The 22,234-nt window shown below is 45.0% G+C and overlaps 1 protein-coding gene across 3 annotated transcripts in view; it reads right to left on the reverse strand.

The window, feature by feature from the left end:
• The window catches only part of LOC110489032 (protocadherin-1), a 382,124-nt gene that overhangs the window by 57,785 nt on the left and 302,105 nt on the right, over positions 1–22,234 (reverse strand). The window contains exon 5 of one of the 3 annotated variants that reach the window (XM_036943185.1): positions 3,342–3,862. The exons of the other annotated variants lie outside the window; for them this stretch is intronic. Coding sequence (XP_036799080.1) covers positions 3,807–3,862 — 56 coding nt within the window. The 3' untranslated portion in view covers positions 3,342–3,806. Of the gene's footprint in view, positions 1–3,341; positions 3,863–22,234 lie in introns of those variants that run through there. 3 annotated transcript variants of the gene reach the window in all.

Genomic DNA, 22,234 nt, shown 5'->3' on the forward strand with positions numbered 1-22,234 from the left:
TGGAGGCGTGCGTGGCCACGCAGTCGTGGGTGAACAGGGAGTACAGGAGAGGGCTCAGAACGCACCCTTGTGGGGCCCCAGTGTTGAGGATCAGCGGGGAGGAGATGTTGTTGCCTACCCTCACCACCTGGGGGCGGCCCGTCAGGAAGTCCAGTACCCAGTTGCACAGGGCGGGGTCGAGACCCAGGGTCTCGAGCTTGATGACGAGCTTGGAGGGTACTATGGTGTTGAATGCCGAGCTGTAGTCGATGAACAGCATTCTCACATAGGTATTCCTCTTGTCCAGATGGGTTAGGGCAGTGTGCAGTGTGGTTGAGATTGCATCGTCTGTGGACCTATTTGGGCGGTAAGCAAATTGGAGTGGGTCTAGGGTGTCAGGTAGGGTGGAGGTGATATGGTCCTTGACTAGTCTCTCAAAGCACTTCATGATGACGGATGTGAGTGCTACGGGGCGGTAGTCGTTTAGCTCAGTTACCTTAGCTTTCTTGGGAACAGGAACAATGGTGGCCCTCTTGAAGCATGTGGGAACAGCAGACTGGTATAGGGATTGATTGAATATGTCCGTAAACACACCGGCCAGCTGGTCTGCGCATGCTCTGAGGGCGCGGCTGGGGATGCCGTCTGGGCCTGCAGCCTTGCGAGGGTTAACACGTTTAAATGTCTTACTCACCTCGGCTGCAGTGAAGGAGAGACCACATGTTTTCGTTGCAGGCCGTGTCAGTGGCACTGTATTGTCCTCAAAGCGGGCAAAAAAGTGATTTAGTCTGCCTGGGAGCAAGACATCCTGGTCCGTGACTGGGCTGGATTTCTTCCTGTAGTCCGTGATTGACTGTAGACAATCAGGATAGATAATAAAGAGAGTATTTGTGTGTGTGTGTGTGTGTGTGTGTGTGTGTGTGTGTGTGTGTGTGTGTGTGTGTGTGTGTGTGTGTGTGTGTGTGTGTGTGTGTGTGTCAATATGCATACCACCTGGTATAGAGGTCCTGGATGGCAGGGAGCTCGGCCCCAGTGATGTACTGGGGACATCTGCACCACCCTCTGTAGAGCCTTCCGATGCGGTGCAATTGTCATACCAAGCAGTGATGCAGCCAATAAAGATTATCTCAATGGCGTAGCTGTTGAACTTGATCTTATTGGCCATGACAAATATTATCAACCTCCTGACTGTGCTGGTGTAAGAGGAACATGTTAAGTAATTGGTGATTTGGACACAGAGGAACTGAGTCCAATTCAGAGCAAACTTGATGATGGTGTTGGAATTGTGCATGGCCAGACAGTTGTGGGTGAACAGGCGGTACAGAAGGGGACTAAGAACACGCCAATGAGGGGCCCCCATATTGAGGGTCAGCGTGGCAGATGTGTTGTTACCTACCCTCACCACCTAGGGATGGCCAATCAGAAAGTCCAGGATCCAGTTGCAGAGGGAGGTGTTCAGTCCCAGGGTTCTGAGCAAGTCATATCAGCTTTCTAAACATCATCCTTACCAATATCATCCTGCTTCCTCCATTGATCATGTTCATGATTATGGTCGTATAGAAGAGTTCACAGAGTAACCTAATACTACACAAGCACATTCAGCCGGTCTGTGTAAAGACCTGTTCCTGAGGTACTAGCCACCCAAGATTACACAAAACAGAAACAAGGACAGACGTTTTACTTTATTATAATAAAAGTATCTGAATACAAAGTACATTCACAGGTACTGTACTTCATACGGACTGCCCACAGACTCACCACATGGACTGCCCAGACTCACATGGACTGACCAGACTCTAGCACCAGTTATCATACAGACACAAGAGACTAGGTTCTGCTAGATGCTCCCACTACAGTTATTGTCATTGCATTACTCGACCATCAACTATTCAAAAAACAGGAAAATCATCAGATATTAATGAATATGTCTTAAAAGCAAATGTGTCTTTACACCATTACCCCATGTCCCATAAACACACCATATACTATAATAAATACTGTTTACAATAGTTACATAAATACAAATTTCTGGTCGAAAGAGGTGCAACATGGAGAACTAAGAAGCTGCTTTCCATGTAGGATTATTCTTTTGAACCAGTCTTCAGTTGACTTTCCTTCTGTATATGTTTTATTTCATGATTACATGAGCTGGTTCTGTCTAATGGAACAGAAGGACTGGTGTCAGCATGTTAGATAAAGCTGCACTGGCCCACTGTGTCTGTGCAAGTGAGTTTCGGTATAGCCAGACAATCTAATTACTGAATTTAGGATTTTATACATTTTTTCCCCATTATGGAGCTGCTCTCCATTTGGGTGTGTGAATGCAGTCTGCCAGCCCGACCAAGGTCTCAGTCACAATAATGTTCTCATTTCAAAACAATTTTCACTTTCACTGCTTCTCACTAAGGAGAGGTGCTTTGAAAGGCGAGACTTGGCAGAAAGAAACTAGAAAAAAAGGGAGTTGATTTGGTTGAAATGTGTCTCCTCCTCTTTGAGATTATAATGTTTCACTTGCAGGAGGTGAGGAGGGTGGACGAGGGGGATTAGAGGAGGAGGGAGAGGTAAGGAGGAGAGGAGAAGGGCAATGAGAGGAGGAGGGAGAGGAGAGGAGAAGGGAAGGAGAGGGAGGTGGGGAAGGAAGGGAGGTGAGGAAGAAGGGGATTAGAGGAAGAGGGAGAGGAGGAGGAGGGGGATTAGAGGAGGAGGGAGAGGAGGAGGAGGACGAGGGGGATTAGAGGAGGAGGGAGAGGAGAGGAGAGGAGGAGGAGGGGAAGGAGAGGAGGAGAGGAGGTGAAGAGGAGAGGAGGAGAGCGATTAGAGGAGGACGGAGAGGAGAAAAAAAGGGGGAGGTGAGGAGGAGGGGGAGGAGAGGAGGATGGAGAGGAGAGGGGTAGGTGAGAAGGAGGGGGAGGTGAGGAGGAGTGGGAGGAGAGGAGGAGTGGAAGGAGAGGAGAGGAGAAGAGGGAGGTGAAGAGGCGGAGGGATAGGAAGGATTGGAGGGACAGATAGAAAACTCAAAGCAGGACTGATAGAAGGGAAGGTGACTGAGACTGAGAGTCTGTCAGGTGTTCACTGTCAGGTGTTAACTAACCTTATTGGCTGATCCAAAGCAATCTGTCCCTCTCTATCTGCTTATGGGAGTAGGTTTTAGGAGGGGGTCAGGGAAGGGGAGGGGTTAGCCAGCCAGGAGAAGAGAAGAGGGATGGGACCTACCTGCCAAACCCTGTCCTGATTACTCTGACTGTCAATCACAGACGATGAACAGACGGACAGTCACCAGGGGTAAGATTGACGGGGCAGAGAGGAGTGGGGCTGGTAGGATGGGTTGCCCCCCCCCCCCCCCCCACCCCCACCCCCCAACACATGTAGTGGAACCAGTCCAAATAAGACAAAGAAGGAGATAGCACAGTGACCGCAAAAAGACAGCCCAAAAAAGAATCCAGTTATAACGTTAGGGATCCATTAGATATTGATCCGTATGAAGAAGGCCGCAGTATCCACAGAGTATGAGTTCCGCTCCAAAAATATTTAAAAAAGAAGAGAAGGGAAATCTTAGGGAGGATGACTCAACTGCCAGTCTTGTCCTCCAAAAAGACAAAAGTTCCAGTTTTTATTTGGAGTTATCAATAACTTTTGTCAGAGTTTTTCTCCTTCTTTCGTTACTCCACAAAGGAGACTTGTACCAAGTTTCTATTTGACAGACATCAAGCGATAAAAGCAGTTCACGACCACAGGCAAATGATGGAAAGGAAAAGATCCTTTGAACTGCAGCAGAGAAAAAGCGAGTGCACTCAATCTTTTTGAAAATTTGAAGAAAAAAATATTGTGTCTTAAGGCAGTCTTTTTTGGCTGGCCCCCATCTCTTGATCAGCGCCCGATACTGCACCTATAAGAGGACAGATACGTCTTACCACTCACATAATGGAACGCATCACATTCCATGCAAAATTTCTCAAAAATGTGAGAATTCATTGAAAAAAAAATTGAGAAATGAATAAAAAGAAATGCACTTACTTATAAACAAAAAAGTATGCTACTTAAAACAGAATTCAGATACGAAAAACGGTTTAAGTTATCCAATTTACGCGTCAAAATAGATCTACTTACAATACATTCTTTATGAATTGTTTCAGTTTAATGTTACCACGATACTATGCATGCCCTATAACGATCATTAAGCCTTACAGTATGTCTGGCAATAACACAAAGTGAATACCTAAATAATGCAATATGCTCAAAATGACTGGTGCTGGTTAATATGAATCCCAGTACTGACCATAACCCAACTTCATTCAAAGATCTAGAATAGTATTGAGTCTAAATGACAACAACGGGAGACCACTTAACCTTGCATCAATAGAAAGATTACGGTGATCAACATTCAAAACCACATGCTTTCTGGGAATAGCCCATTTGTGAAGATGGCCTTTCCATTTAAGTGGGGCTCGGGTGGTGTGGTTCAATTGGAGTGATTTAAACCCTCAAAGAAGACAAAGACCCCCACTCATTCTCCATGTAATTGGTCCAGCTAGCTTGTCCTCAGGATGCACTTATGTGAGACCAATGCTTCTGACACTTTCTCTAATCGCAGACCAATGGACCTATCCAGAGAGTAAGTCATGGCTGCGTAAATACTGCAGGTACAAACCGGTGGACTAATGTTGTGTGTGTTCAACTGCATGTGTACCTTGACCAGTTGGGCAAATATGTACGCTGATTAATTGTTGAAATTAGTAATTTTCAAGTAATATCAACATGATAGAGTGAAAGTGTACAGGGGTAGTATCTCTTTGTAACTCTGCACTTCTTAATCTGGTTAAATTTAGGTCAGCTGCAGCACTGTTAGGGTGTTTGCAGGTGTTTGTGATTGTGTGGGCGAGACGCCACAATTTAATTCTAGGTAGGCTAAGGAAGCCAGTTCACATGCAAACACACATCCTCACACCAGCCAGGTCAGACCATGTACACCGGATTTTATGTTTGTTCAGGTCCCTAAGACGTATGGAGATGCCTTCAATACCGTCCACCAGGGACAACTTGATCACCTATTACCATTTTGTATGCTGGCAGCTTGGTGTTGTGGATGGCGATAGAGGAAGTATTTAAACCGCATGCTCCAGCTCAAAGGATCACTCATTATATATTTTTTATGTTTGAACTTTATCCCAAAGCTTAACCCTTACCTTAACCAGTAATACCAAATGCCTAAACTTAACCCTTACCTTAACCAGTCAGACCAAATGCCTAAACTTAACCCTTACCGTAACCAGTCAGACCAAATGCCTAAACTTAACCCTTACCTTAACCAGTCAGACCAAATGCCTAAACTTAACCCTTACCTTAACCAGTCAGACCAAATGCCTAAACTTAAACCTTACCTTAACCAGTCAGACCAAATGCCTAAACTTAACCCTTACCTTAACCAGTCAGACCAAATGCCTAAACTTAACCGTCAGGTTTTTTCTGTTTTAACCCTATCCCAAACCTTAACCCACAATTGGAATGAAGGCTTAAGTTTAGTAGTCGAAAATGTATGTTTATCCCACCCTGAAAACTGTAGTGAGACTGTGAGATCTTCTTGCTTTCACACCATCACACACACACACACACACACACACACACACACACACACACACACACACACACACACACACACACACACACACACACACACACACACACACACACACACACACACACACTCAAGCGGGTGGTGAAACTGTGATGGATCCACAGGGGCCAGTAGTGGCCACGCTCAATCTGTTTTTCTTATTTCTAATCACTGGGAGATGAGCCCTTCCATAATCCTGCTCCTCACCTCTAACACGACAACAGCTGTTGGGGAGAGAGGACCCAGCCACTTCCCTCCCTCCCTCCCTCTCCACCATCTCTCTCCTCTCTCTAGCATCTGGGCGTAATGAGACACACAGCCTGACGCCGTCCCCGTTTAGCACCTCCTCTGCAGTACCTGACTCTAAAGGTTACCTCCTGCCGGGCGGGTTTGTATGACAACATCTACACTTCCATAACCTCCCATAACCCCACCAACACCTACAGATTGTGCTAGTTGTTGATCTTGCAGCTGGGTCACTGTGCAGAGTCAAAGCTCAGATACACAGAGGTAGGAGGAGGGTAACGGATCGCCAATTTTGTGTGATATGAAGACACTTTGAGATTCTCAGATTCCTGAGATTCTTTGTCATTGTGGGTTCACTACAGATATATGGAAGCTGCTGACTTGGTAGGGTATATACAGTGCTTTCGGTTTTCAAACCCCTTGACTTTTTCCACATTTTGTTACGTTACAGCCTTATTCCAAAATGGATTAAATTGTTTTCTCCCCTCATCAATCTACACACATAACCCGCAATGACAAAGCAAAAACAGATTTTTAGATATGTTTGCAAATGTATAAAAATATACAAAACTTAAATATGACATTTACATAAGTATTCAGACCCTTTACTCAGTACTTTGTTAAAGCATCTTTGGCACCGATTACAGCCTTGAGTCTTATTGGGTATGACGGTACAAGCTTGGCACACCTGTATTTGGATTCATCAGATCAGAGAATCTTGTTTTTCATGGTCCAAGCGGGCTGTCATGTGCCTTTTACTGAGGAATGGCTTCCGTCTGACCACACTACCATAAATGCTGATTGGTGGAGTGCTGCAGAGATGGTTGTCCTTCTGGAAGGTTCTCCCATTTCTACAAAGGAATTCTGGAGCTCTGACAGAGTGACCATCGGGTTCTTGGTCACCTCCCAGACCAAGGCCCTTCTCTCCCAATTTCTCAGTTTGGCCGGGCGGCCAGCTCTAGGAGGAGTCTTGGGGGTTCCAAACTTCTTCCATTGTGTTTTTGGGGACCTTCAATGCTACAAAAATGTTTTGGTACCCTTTCCCAGATCTGTGCCTCGACACAATCCTATCTCGGAGCTCTACGGACAATTCCTTCGACCTCATGGCTTGATTTTGCTCTGACATGCGTTGTCAACCTTATTTAAGCAGGTGTGTGCCTTTCAAATCATGTCCAATCAATTGAATTTACGACAGGTGGACTCCAATCAAATTGTAGAAAGATCGGAAGGATGGTCAATGGAGACAGGATGCACTTGAGCTCAATATTGTGTCTCGTAGCAAAGGGTCTAAATAGTTATGTAAATAAGGTATTTCAGTTTTATATTTTTAATAAATGTGCAAACATTTAAAAAAAATCTGTTTTCACTTTGTCGTTATGGGGTGTTGTGTATAGATTGATGAGGAAAAAACATGTATTAATCCATTTTAGAATAATAACAAAATGTGAAAAAAGTGAAATGGTCTGAATACTTACCGAATGCACCGTCATAGATCAGGGTTGGAGTGAATTTAAATTGGATAAGCAATTTATTTCAATTCAAATTGGAGAAGAGATTTATTTCAAATTCAAATTACTTCCTGAATTGAGTCTTGAATGTGAATTGACCCCCACCCAAATATAGATAAATGTATGGTCATACAAATATAACTTAGCGTCCTGTCTGCTTTCCATTTACTGAGCAATAAAGTTGACTTTGTCTATCCTGATTCAGTATCCATGGCTACCTGCTTTGACTGAGCTTTCACCTCAGAATTGAGACAGCAATCAAAAACCTTGCTGAGTAGTAAACAAGAACATATTGGGCTCTAGACACAGATGTTTTGGCAAAAAATCAATCAAGTCTTCTCAGAAATGATTTGATGTAGAAATTGGGTTTGATGGAAACCCTGTGAAAATAACCCTCTGGCAATATCTAAAAATGATGCTCTCAAGAGTTATTACATTTGCCATTACTTTGATAAAGTTATCTTGTGCCCGATCTCTCTCTCACACACACACACACACACACACACACACACACACACACACACACACACACACACACACACACACACACACACACACACACACACACACACACACACACACACACACACACACAGACACAAACACACACACACACACACACACACACACACACACACTTAATTGCGTAGGCTGTAGATGACGCACACAGTTAGCACTAAATGCTAAATATTGACTAGTATACAACAAAATACATTTACAGAGAATGTCTGAGTCATAACATATAAACAACAAAGACACAACGTTATAATACCTTCAACAACTACATACTGCTGCGATAAACCGGTCAACGATGAAAAACTGCTATAATTCCTCCAACAATATCATACTGCTATAACAACTCCAACAATATCATGCTGCTATAACAACTCCAACAATATCATACTGCTATAACACCTCCAATAATATCATACTGCTATAACACCTCCAACAATATCATACTGCTATAACACCTCCTACAATATCCTACTGCTATAACACCTCCAGCAATATCATACTGCTATAACACCTCCAACAATATCATACTGCTATAACACCTCCAACAATATCATACTGCTATAACACCTCCTACAATATCCTACTGCTATAACACCTCCAGCAATATCATACTGCTATAACACCAACAATATCATACTGCTATTACACCTCCAACAAAGACCTACTGCTATAACACCTCCAACAATATCATCCTGCTATAACACCTCCAGCAATATCATACTGCTATAACAGTAGGTTACTGCTATGTGCTTCTACACCTGCATTGCTTGCTGTTTGGGGTTTTAGGCTGGGTTTCTGTACAGCACTTTGAGATATCAGCTGATGTACGAAGGGCTATATAAATAAATTTGATTTGATTTGATTTGATAACACCTCCAACAATAAAATACTGCTAAAACACCTCCAAAAATGACATACTGCTATAACACCTCCAACAATAAAATACTGCTAAAACACCTCCAGCAATGACATACTGCTATAACACCTCCAACAAAGCCATACTGCTTCAACACATTCAACAATGACATACTTATATAACACCTCCAACAAAGACCTACTGCTATAACACCTCCAACAAAGACCTACTGCTATAACACCTCCAACAACGACATGCTGCTGCTATATCACCTCCAAGAATGATGCCTAATGTAAGCCTTTTTAAAATTATGATGAATTATAAAATTTTTATTAAAATTTCCAATACACTCCATGACCAAAATATGTGGACACCCATCAAATTAGTCATTTTGACTATTTCAGCCACACCCGTTACTGTAAGGTGTATTCATTTGAGCACACAGCCATGCAATCTTCATAGACAAACATTGTTAGTAGAATGGCCCGTACTGAAGAGCTCAGTGACATTCACTGTGGCACCGTCATAGGATGACACATCTCCAACAAGTCAGTACATCAGATTTCTGTCCTGCTAGAGCTGCCCCGGTCAATTGTAAGTGCTGTTATTGTGATGTGAAAACGTGTAGGTGACACAACGGCTCAGCTACGAAGAGGTAGGCCACACAAGCTCACAGTACAAGACCGCGAGTGCTGAAGCTCATAACGGGTAAACATCGTCTGTTCTCGTTTGCAACAGTCACTGCCCAGTTCTAAACTGCCTCTGGAAGCAACGTCGGAATAAGAACTGGTCGTCGGGAGCTTCATGAAATGGGTTTCCGTGGCCGAGCAGCCGCACACAAGCATAAGATCACCATGTGTAATGCCAAGCATCTGCTGGAGTGGTGTAAAGCTTGCTGCCATTGGACTCTGGAGCAGTGGATCACGCTTCACCATCTGGCAGTCTGAAAGACAAATCTGGGTTTGGCGGATGCCAGGAGAACGCTACCTGTCCTAATGAATAGTGCCAACTCCAAAGTTTGGTTCGGACTAGGCCCCTTAGTTCCAGTGAAGGGAAGTTTTAACACTAGAGCAGACAATGACATTCTAGACGATTCTGTGGTTCCATCTCTCTGTCAACATGTATTTTTTTATCTTTATAAAATAGATCGGTGTGGAAGAACGTGCCTGTCCTACACAGAGCCCTGACCTCAACCCCCATCGACAATCTTTGAGATGAATTGGAACACCGACTGCTAGCCAGGCCTAATCACCTAAATTCAGTGCCCGACCTCACTAATGTTCTTGTGTATCCCCACATCAATGTTCCAACATATAATGGAAAGTCTTCCCAGAAGAGTACAAGCTGTTATAGCAGCAAAAGGGGGAGCAACTCCATATTAATGCCCATGATTTTGGAATGAGACGTTTGACGAGCATGTGTCCACATACATTTGCCAATGTAGTGTAGATACAGTGCCTTGCGAAAGTATTCGGCCCCCTTGAACTTTGCTACCTTTTGCCACATTTCAGGCTTCAAACATAAAGATATAAAACTGTATTTTTTTGTGAAGAATCAACAACAAGTGGGACACAATCATGAAGTGGAACGACATTTATTGGATATTTCAAACTTTTTTAACAAATCAAAAACTGAAAAATTGGGCGTGCAAAATTATTCAGCCCCTTTACTTTCAGTGCAGCAAACTCTCTCCAGAAGTTCAGTGAGGATCTCTGAATGATCCAATGTTGACCTAAATGACTAATGATGATAAATACAATCCACCTGTGTGTAATCAAGTCTCCGTATAAATGCACCTGCACTGTGATAGTCTCAGAGGTCCGTTAAAAGCGCAGAGAGCATCATGAAGAACAAGGAACACACCAGGCAGGTCCGAGATACTGTTGTGAAGAAGTTTAAAGCCGGATTTGGATACAAAAAGATTTCCCAAGCTTTAAACATCCCAAGGAGCACTGTGCAAGCGATAATATTGAAATGGAAGGAGTATCAGACCACTGCAAATCTACCAAGACCTGGCCGTCCTTCTAAACTTTCAGCTCATACAAGGAGAAGACTGATCAGAGATGCAGCCAAGAGGCCCATGATCACTCTGGATGAACTGCAGAGATCTAGAGCTGAGGTTGGAGACTCTGTCCATAGGACAACAATCAGTTGTATATTGCACAAATCTGTCCTTTATGGAAGAGTGGCAAGAAGAAAGCCATTTCTTAAAGATATCCATAAAAAGTGTCATTTAAAGTTTGCCACAAGCCACCTGGGAGACACACCAAACATGTGGAAGAAGGTGCTCTGGTCAGATAAAATCAAAATTGAACTTTTTGGCAACAATGCAAAACGTTATGTTTGGCGTAAAAGCAACACAGCTGAACACACCATCCCCACTGTCAAACATGGTGGTGGCAGCATCATGGTTTGGGCCTGCTTTTCTTCAGCAGGGACAGGGAAGATGGTTCAAATTGATGGGAAGATGGATGGAGCCAAATACAGGACCATTCTGGAAGAAAACCGGATGGAGTCTGCAAAAGACCTGAGACTGGGACGGAGATTTGTCTTCCAACAAGACAATGATCCAAAACATAAAGCAAAATCTACAATGGAATGGTTCAAAAATAAACATATCCAGGTGTTAGAATGACCAAGTCAAAGTCCAGACCTGAATCCAATCGAGAATCTGTGGAAAGAACTGAAAACTGCTGTTCACAAATGCTCTCCATCCAACCTCACTGAACTCGAGCTGTTTTGCAAGGAGGAATGGGAAAAAATGTCAGTCTCTCGATGTGCAAAACTGATAGAGACATACCTCAAGCGACTTACAGCTGTAATCGCAGCAAAAGGTGGCGCTACAAAGTATTAACTTAAGGGGGCTGAATAATTTTGCACGCCCAATTTTTCAGTTTTTGATTTGTTAAAAAAGTTTGAAATATCCAATAAATGTCGTTCCACTTCATGATTGTGTCCCACTTGTTGTTGATTCTTCACACAAAAATACAGTTTTATATCTTTATGTTTGAAGCCTGAAATGTGGCAAAAGGTCGCAAAGTTCAAGGGGGCCGAATACTTTCGCAAGGCACTGTAGATAGATAGATAAACAGATTACTCTAGATAGCTCTATGTCTACCAAGTGGAGCTGTACACTGTATCAATTGTCCTTGTCTTGACCAACAGTGGATCTAAACGGTGGTACACCTCCAGGGGTATCAGTCTGTGGTACACCTCCAGGGGTATCAGTCTGTGGTACACCTCCAGGGGTATCAGTCTGTGGTACACCTCCAGGGGTATCAGTCTGTGGTACACCTCCAGGGGTATCAGTCTGTGGCACACATCCATGGGTATCAGTCTCTGGTACACCTCCAGGGGTATCAGTCTGTGGTATACCTCCAGGGGTATCAGTCTGTGGCACACCTCCAGGGGTATCAGTCTGTCGTACACCTCCAGGGGTATCAGTCTGTGGTATACCTCCAGTGGTATCAGTCTGTGGCACACCTCCAGGGGTATCAGCGTGGGGACAATAAAAGGCTTTTGAGAGGCAACAACTATAACATCAACAACACTGGACAACAGACAGCGAGCTGTCAGAAGCCTCAGCGTTTGTTATCAAAAACACATTCGCCGCCATCAAATGGGGGCGAGCCACAGCACTAGATGCTTAACTCAATAATCCTGCCATGTTTCTAAAAGGCAAAGGTATCAGGGAAGAGACAAGGAAGGATTCACATGCCTGTCGGTGTCTCCATGGCAAGCTGATTGCTACCCAGTCAAGCTCAAGTTTCCGGCGCATTCAAGATATCAATTTCTCTTATGTTAGCTCTTGAAATGATCTGCTGAGGACAGTGTGCATTTACATAAACATCTCTCAACACACTATCCCAAGTGCTTTAATTCCTACAAAAGAAAAGGAGAAGGAAAACCAATGATGGTCAGGTTATTTCACAGTGTACATTGTGTTTCCTAGCGAGGTTCAATAGCACGAAGAAGCAGATGAAGTGCCTCTGCTGCATTTTCATATCAGTTTGTTGTTTGCCTTGACAAAGAAAGACGCTATGCTAAGTGAAGCGAACCAATGCTTTGAGAACCACCGCTCACTGTTAATATCGAGACAATACGATTTTCCTCCATGCTATCTTTTATTTAGGCTTTTCTTTGGTCTATATAAATCAAATAAATTGTATTTGTCACATACACATGGTTAGCAGATGTTAATGCGAGTGTAGCGAAATGCTTGTGCTTCTAGTTCCGACAATGCAGTAATAACCAACGAGTAATCTAACCTAACAATTCCAAAACGACTACCTTATACACACAAGTGTAAAGAGATAAAGAATATGTACATAAAGATATATGAATGAGTGATGGTACAGAACGGCATAGGCAAGATGCAGTAGATGGTATCGAGTACAGTATATACATATGAGATGAGTAATGTAGGGTATGTAAACAAAATGGCATAGTTTAATTAAAGTGGCTAGTGATACATGTATTACATAAAGATGCAGTAGATGATATAGAGTACAGTATATACATATACATATAAGATGAATAATGTAGGGTATGTAAACATTATATTAAGTAGCATTGTTTAATGTGGCTAGTGATATATTTTACATCAATTTCCATCAATTCCCATTATTAAAGTGGCTGGAGTTGAGTCAGTGTGTTGACAGCAGCCACTCAATGTTAGTGGTGGCTGTTTAACAGTCTGATGGAAGCTGTTTTTCAGTCTCGCGGTCCCAGCTTTGATGCACCTGTACTGACCTCGCCTTCTGGATGATAGCAGGGTGAACAGGCAGTGGCTGTTGGGTGGTTGTTGTCCTTGATGATCTTTATGGCCTTCCTGTGACATAGGGTGGTGTAGGTGTCCTGGAGGGCAGGTAGTTTGCCCCCGGTGATGCGTTGTGCAGACCTCACTACCCTCTGGAGAGCCTTAAGGTTGTGGGCGGAGCAGTTGCCGTACCAGGCGGTGATACAGCCCAACAGGATGCTCTTGATTGTGCATCTGTTGAAGTTTGTGAGTGTTTTTGGTGACAAGCCGAATTTCTTCAACCTCCTGGGGTTGAAGAGGCGCTGCTGCGCCTTCTTCACGATGCTGTCTGTGTGGGTGGACCAATTCAGTTTGTCTGTGACGTGTACGCCGAGGAACTTAAAACTTACTACCCTCTCAGCTATTGTCCCATCGATGTGGATAGTGGGGTGCTCCCTCTGCTGTTTCCCGAAGTCCACAATCATCTCCTTATTTTTGTTGACGTTGAGTGTGAGGTTATTTTCCTGACACCACACTCCGAGGGCCCTCACCTCCTCCCTGTAGGCTGTCTCATCGTTGTTGTTAATCAAGCCTACCACTGTAGTGTCGTCCGCAAACTTGATGATTGAGTTGGAGGCGTGCGTGGCCACGCAGTCGTGGGTGAACAGGGAGTACAGGAGAGGGCTCAGAGTTGAGGATCAGCAGGGTGGAGATGTTGTTACCTACCCTCACCACCTGGAGGCGGCCCGTCAGGAAGTCCAGCACCCAGTTGTACAGGGCGGGGTCAAGACCCAGGGTCTTGAGCTTGATGACGAGTTTGGAGGGTACTATGGTGTTAAATGCTGAGCTGTAGTTGATGAACAGCATTCTCACATAGGTATTCCTCTTGTCCAGATTGGTTAGGGCAGTGTGCAGTGTGGTTGAGATTGCATCGTCTGTGGACCTATTTGGGCGGTAAGCAAATTGGAGTGAGTCTATGGTGTCAGGTAGGGTGGAAGTGATATGGTCCTTGACTAGTCTCTCAAAGCACTTCATGATGACGGAAGTGAGTGCTACGGGGCGGTAGTCATTTAGCTCAGTTACCTTAGCTTTCTTGGGAACAGGAACAATGGTGGCCCTCTTGAAGCATGTGGGAACAGCAGACTGGGATAAGGCTTGATTGAATATGTCCGTAAGCACACCAGCCAGCTGGTCTGCACATGCTCTGAGGGTGCGGCTGGGGATGCCGTCTGGGCCTGCAGCCTTGCGAGGTTTAACACGTTTAAATGTTTTACTCACATCGGCTGCAGTGAAGGAGAGTCCACAGGTTTTGGTAGCAGGCCGTGTCAGTGGCACTGTATTGTCTTCAAAGCGGGCAAAAAAGTTATTTAGTCTGCTTGGGAGCAAAACATCCTGGTCCGTGACGGGGATGGTTTTCTTTTTGTAATCCGTGATTAACTGTAGACCCTGCCACATACCTCTTGTGTCTGAGCCGTTGAATTGCGACTCTACTTTGTCTCTATACTGACGCTAAGCTTGTTTGATTGCCTTGCGGAGGGAATAGTTACACTGTTTGTATTCGGTCATGTTTCCGGTCACCTTGCCCAGATTAAAAGCAGTGGTTCGCGCTTTCAGTTTCACGCGAATGCTGCCATCAATCCACGGTTTCTGGTTTGGGAATGTTTTAATCGTTGCTATGGGAATGACATCTTCAATGCACGTTCAAATGAACTCGCACACCGAATTCATCAATGTTGTTGTTCGCCGCAATGCGGAACATATCCCAGTCCACGTGATGGAAGCAGTCTTGGAGCGTGGAATCAGATTGGTGGGACCAGCGTTGAACAGACCTCAGCGCGGGAGCTTCTTGTTTTAGCTTCTGTCTGTAGGCAGGGAGCAACAAAATGGAGTCGTGGTCATCTTTTCCGAAAGGAGGGCGGGGGAGGCACTTTAATGCGTCGCGGAAGTTAGAATAGCAATGATCCAAGGTTTTACCAGCCCTGGTTGAGAAATCGATATGCTGATACAATTTAGGGAGTCTTGTTTTCAGATTAGCCTTGTTAAAATCCCCAGCTACAATGAATGCAGCCTCAGGATATGTGGTTTCCATTTTGCAAAGAGTCAAAAAAAGTTTGTTCAGAGCCATCGATGTGTCTGCTTGGGGGGGAATATATACGGCTGTGATTATAATCGAAGAGAATTCCCTTGGTAGATAATGCGGTCGACATTTGATTGTGAGGAATTCTAAATCAGGTGAACAGATGGACTTGAGTTCCTGTATGTTGTTGTGACCACACCACGTCTCGTTAACCATAAGGCATACGCACCCGCCCCTCTTCTTATCAGAAAGATGTTTGTTTCTGTCGGCGCGATGCGTGGACTAACCAGCTGGCTGCACGTCTCTCGAGTGAGCCATGTTTCCGTGAAGCAAAGAATGTTACAGTCTCTGATGTCCCTCTGGAATGCTACCCTTGCTCGGATTTCATCAACCTTGTTGTCAAGAGACTGGACATTGGCGAGAAGTATGCTAGGGAGTGGTGTGCGATGTGCCCGTCTCCGGAGCCTGACCAGAAGACCGCTTCGTTTCCCTCTTTTACGACGTCTTTGTTTTGGGTCGCAGGCTGGGATCCAATCCGTTGTCCTGGGTGAAAGGCAGAACACAGGATCCGCTTCGGGAAAGTCATATTCCTGGTCGTACTGATGGTGAGTTGACGTTGCTCTTATGTTCAGTAGTTCTTCCCGACTGTATGTAATGAAACCTAAGATGACCTGGGGTACTAATGTAAGAAACAACACCTAAAAAAACAAAAAACTGCATAGTTTCCTAGGAACGCGAAGCCAGGCGGCCATCTCTCTTCAGTGGCGGGGATCAGAAGCATGACGACTGTAATGGTGGTGAAATAGATGTTGATCACCCTATACTGTAGCTTCTATCCTAAAAGTTTTTAAACAAACCATAATTCATCTTGCTGAATCTATTCATCCCTTGCATGTTTTATGATAGTGAGTTACAGACATAATCCCAGCTATAGACATATTTTAGATGTATGACTCCATATCACTGTCAGGCTTTCTGGATCAAACATGCCCTTTGCTATATAGAGTGGTCGTTCTAGAGTGAATTGCTCTGAAGATGAGGCAGTTTAGAAAATGTGCACAAGAGCAATACAGAGTAGGTGGCTCCATTTGGAGAATTAAAGTGCTGTACCAACGGTAATGGAAAAAGAAAAGCAGCCGTTTATATGAGTTGTTCATACTATCTTCATCCAGTCTCTCTCTTACTGCACACCTACTGTATCCTTGAAACTCTTTTTTACTTTTTTTTGCCAAATCCTGACACTCTTTCTCTCCATCTTTTCTAAACACATCTGTCTGGTGGTTCTTTGTCTATATCTGTGCCCTCAAAGGTATCTTTCTCTTTCTGTCCATCTCTCAGTCTCTCTCTCTCTCTCTCTCTCTCTCTGTCTCTCTCTCTCTCTCTCTCTGGGCTCTGCTGGTAAGCAAGGCATATTGTGTGCACAGTGGGGTCTGAGCTAGTTTTTCTCTGAACAGTGGGAGTGATGGCAGCCGGCGGGAGCTGCCTTTGTTATTATCTCTCTGAGGTGAGAGAACACGGCGGGGACACCCTAAGGAAAGATGCTTCTGCCCAAACCTACCTTTTCCCCCTTTCTACCAGTGCCCAGAGCACCCCATTAGGCCTCACTGCATAGCTGTGTCATCACCGCAGGACCAGTGAGACACACCAGACAGGACCCACAATGACCGCTGTCTAGCTATCTGCCTGATCGTTTGAAGACAGGAGAGGTAGACATTTTAAAATCTTTTATCGTACTTGGACTTCTCATTTTGTCCAAAAAAAACAAGATGTAGACACAATCACAAGTAAATGGAGACCACAAATCCCCATATACGAATAATTTGAATGTGTAAATCTGCCCGACTACCAACCAGATATACTGAACATCTCTGATTCCTGAATGTGTCTGTCCACGACTAAAGTATAGATTTGGTCGAATAACACTATAGCTACAACAAAACAAAGCGAAGTCGCATTTCTCAATAAAATGTGCCTCCAAAATGTAGTTTCAAGTGCAGTGACGTGCACAAGGCCATGGTGTCAAGCAATTCATACAAACAAAGCCCACAATAGGTTGGAGTGACCTCATCTCTGAAATGGCTACACACAGACAAAGAAACAGAGGTGTGACTGTCACTGTTGTGTGTATGGCTGAGGGCGTCTGGATAAAAGACGAAGCTTAAGACTCGTCTGACTGCTTTTGCTCAGACACAATTACTTGGTCCTTCCTCTGTAAAATCACGTTGACTCATTCCTCTCTTTCTCAACTTTCTCAACAGTCCACAAGTTTGAATAAAAAGAAAAGTGTGATCTTTTCACAGAGACATAATAACAGCTTGGGGGTTGTTTGGCAGTACGGTCATGTCTCCATGCCTACCTCTCAGGATTCCTGCTCATTGTTTTCTTTTGGCGAGCCTCAGTACTATTTTAAAATGTGAGATTCTAGTACTTTACTGCTTTAATACCAAGGTTTGAGACTCTAGTGTATGTGTTCATGTGTGTGTGTGTGTGTGTTTGTGGTGTGTGTGTGTGTGCATGAGCAGGTCTGTACAGTGCGTTTGTGTGTGAGATGTTTGTGTTACATGAGTATAAGCATGCTTATTGTGTAAGTGTGCACCTGAGTGCATGTGTGTGCATGTGTCCATGCATGTATGCAAATGTGTGTGTGCCCGTCCCATGTGCGTGTGTATTATATTATGCTTCCAAAAATAGCCCTGGACTCTAAGCCACTGCAATTAGACCAGCCATGGAGAAAATGGCAACTGCATTGTTGAATTCATTTCAACTCCACATTGATTTGGGGTTTAGCTTTATGAAATTGGAGACAGCTGCAAAAAACATTTATGCCTCTTGCTGCAATGTATTTATAAGTGACAAATTGCTATTACTCGTTTGAAGGAATCAAATGATAATGATTATGGCAGGGTGCTTGGTTCAAACCACTCTGGACACACACTTCCCTGATTTGTTTTTAACCTCTTTCTCACAGACACGTGTGCACACATACCTCCACCTCTGATGCACAGGCAGGCACACACACACACACACACACACGCGCACACACACACACACACACACACACACACACACACACACGCGCACACACACACACACGCACGCGCACACACGCACGCACGCACACACACACACACACACACACACACACACACACACACACACACACACACACACACACACACACACACACACAAGTGTGAATAGGTCACATAGCGTAAGAAGGCAGCATAACTCCACACCTGGTTTGAGAAAAATGTGGTTAGTGCACAGTGCACTCTCAATCAGTGCTCCAAATTCAACCAAGAACACTCGGTTATGTGCAAGTTGGAAATAGCTTCACGTGTTTTTTGTTCCCGTTTGTTTTCTGATGAATGTAAGCCGTTATAAAGTACAGAGTGAAGCAGGGCTATATTGGCAGGAAAATATTCATTGAAATGGTGTGTATCGATTCACTGCATGAGAGAGCTAGACTGACGCAGCATGAGCACAAACAAGCACGCACGCAAGCACACGTACACACTCACCACATACACACACAAACACACACACACACACACACACACACACACACACACACACACACACACACACACACACACACACACACACACACACACACACACACACACACACACACACACACACACACACACACACACACACACACACACAGGCTGTGCTCTCCTTTCTCTGGATAAGTGTATCTGCTCCATTGACAGTTCTTGATCTGTGATGTTCCTCCCTGTAGGATTGTCAGCCACTGTAGAGACACACCTTCCTTCCCCTGACCCTCTCCTCATCTCCCCCTCCTGGAGTTCTCCTTCCCCCTGACCCTCTCCTCATCTCCCCCTCCTGGAGTTCTCCTTCCCCCTGATCCTCTCCTTATCTCACCCCTTCTGGAGTTCTCCTTCCCCCTGACCCTCTCCTTATCTCCTCCCTCCTGGAGTTCTCCTTCCCCCTGACCCTCTCCTTATCTCCTCCCTCCTGGAGTTCTCCTTCCCCCTGACCCTCTCCTTATCTCCCCCCACCTGGAGTTCTCCTTCCCCCTGACCCTCTCCTTATCTGCCCCCTCCTGGAGTTCTCCTTCCCCCTGACCCTCTCCTTATCTGCCCCTCCTGGAGCTCTCCTTCCCCCTGACCCTCTCCTTATCTCCCCCTCCTGGAGTTCTCCTTTCCCCTGACCCTCGCCTTATCTGCCCCCTCCTGGAGTTCTCCTTCCCCCTGACCCTCTCCTTATCTCACCCCTCCAGGAGTTCTCCGTGTTCAGTGTCACTCCAGCCATATTCTGGCTGAAATTAATATTCTGATGGTGGACTTCAACCATTGTTGTCTCTCCCACTGACTCTCTCCAGTTGTTCTGTAGCCTTCCCACTGACTCTCTCCAGTTGTTCTGTAGCCTTCCTCCTGACTCTCTCCAGTTGTTCTGTAGCCTTCCCACTGACTCTCTCCAGTTGTTCTGTAGCCTTCCCACTGACTCTCTCCAGTTGTTCTGTAGCCTTCCCACTGACTCTCTCCAGTTGTTCTGTAGCCTTCCCACTGACTCTCTCCAGGTATTCTGTAGCCTTCCCACTGACTCTCTCCAGTTGTTCTGTAGCCTTCGCACTGACTCTCTCCAGTTGTTCTGTAGTCCATTGAATTTCTCCTTCTGATATGCCTCTGCTTGTTTTAGTCAAGTAAAAGCAGGTTTGTGGGTTGTTTTAGTCCGGTAAAAGCACGTTTGGGGCTTTTCAAAACCAGTGGTTGTGGTTCAGGGGTCAGCTGAGAACGCGGCGGTCTCATGGGAACAATGTTCAAGGAAAAACATTCCCACTGTCAGTCTGTCTTTTAATTATTTTTTTTACCTTTACTTAACTAGGCCAAATAATTCTTATTTACAATGACGGCCTACCCTGGACGACGCTGGGCCAATTGTGCACCGCCCTATGGGACTCCCAATATCGGCCGGATGTGTTACAGCCTGGATTCAAACCAGGGACTGTAGTGATGCCTCTTGTACTGAGATGCAGTGCCTTAGACCGCTGCGCCACTCTGGAGCCTCCCTGCATGCCTGCCTCCCGCCTGTGTGTTCGTTTACTCAACTGTCTTTGTCCATCAACATGCCTGCCTGTCTGGCTGTCTCTGTGTGGGTGTGTAGGTCAGGGAAACAGAGCCCAGTGTGAGAGGGGCTTGGCAGGGCAGTGGAGGCCTGCAGGTAGCCAGACACCACACAGCATGGCTCAGGGCAAACCACAGAGAGATATTCAGAGATGTGCCAATGCAGCAAGTCAGAGGCAGTCAGAAGCAGCCAGAGGCAGGGACATATGACTGATGGGAGCTGGTACTGGAGTGAACTATCATGTCTTGTAAAAAACTTTTATCATAGAGTCACTGCAAATCTGCTCCTCAGTCACAAAACAACAATTTCACTACCTCTTAAAAGCAGCAGGATAGGTATAAGCCTTCTTGTCCTTTAGGTTTAGTGGAGCTTCCACCATTTTTCATTCATTTCCTAAATATTTACCAACACAGAACGGGGTAGGGGACAGAGACGAAATCTTGGGATTGTTTTTGTACTGAGCTATGGCTCTGTTTATTCTCTGAGCTAGACAACCTCTATACCATTGTCCAACACTTCCTGTTTATCTTACTTCCTGTCCAACTGTTCTGTGCTTCCTGCATTGTAAAGTAAATTGACATGCAATAGATAAAGCAAAAAAAAGTAGGATACTGATAACGTAAATCTGACCTGACGCAATAAAAAATGGCATTCAGCTGATGCTTTTAAAGGTGATGTCACAACTTCTTGAGTGACCATCCCATTCTATTAGCTGCATTTTTTTCTGTGCAGATGGCACAACTCATCCTCACCTACACTTATCAGCACTGCTTCCTGTGACTGGCCTGCATGTTGCACAGAGTGACAGACTCACACTAGAACTCTGCCACACTACGCTTCACCACACCTACCGCACGGTCATTAGGGTCGCTGGGGTTGTGCATGGAACAGCCTGCAGTCCCTGTCCATGCCTTCCCCCACAATCCCCTACAGTGGCGTAACTCAGTGCAAAAAGGACCTGCGGGCCGCTGACTGACAGGATGAATGATGCCAAGCTCTGTCACCGTGTCCCCGCTACAGAGGAGCCCTACGTCCGCATGACTGACTACTAACACAACAGCCCCTTACCACCGAGGGAGAAGAGAGCGAGGGAGAAAAAGACACAAAGAGAAACTAGGGATAGAAAGATAGAGAGTACTGGGCAGAGAGAGAGAGAGAGAGAGAGAGAGAGAGAGAGAGAGAGAGAGAGAGAGAGAGAGAGAGAGAGAGAGAGAGAGAGAGAGAGAGAGAGAGAGACTTAAGGGGACACATCTGGTGAGGTAGGTGGTGTTATGCTAGGATGCATGGTGTCCTGCTCTCTCTCGTCGGTAGATATAAAGAGATGACGTTGGGAGGCATGCTCCATCTGTAATGCCCAATTAGCAATGTGCTAGGCTATAAATACACACACATCTGTTTGTGTATGAGGCCCACACAAATAACCATGTGTTTAGGGGACACAGAGAAAAGACAGAGACAGAGACAGAGACACACAGAGAGAGAGAGAGAGAGACAGAGAGAGACAGAGAGAGACAGAGAGAGAGAGAGAGAGAGAGAGAAAGAGAGAGAGAGAGAGGGGGAGAGAGAGAGAGAGAAAAGCATATGAACATGGAAAAGTAAGGGAATGATGGGTAAA

The sequence above is a fragment of the Oncorhynchus mykiss genome, chromosome 14, assembly GCF_013265735.2.
Source record: "Oncorhynchus mykiss isolate Arlee chromosome 14, USDA_OmykA_1.1, whole genome shotgun sequence".
Taxonomy (NCBI): Eukaryota; Metazoa; Chordata; class Actinopteri; order Salmoniformes; family Salmonidae; genus Oncorhynchus; species Oncorhynchus mykiss.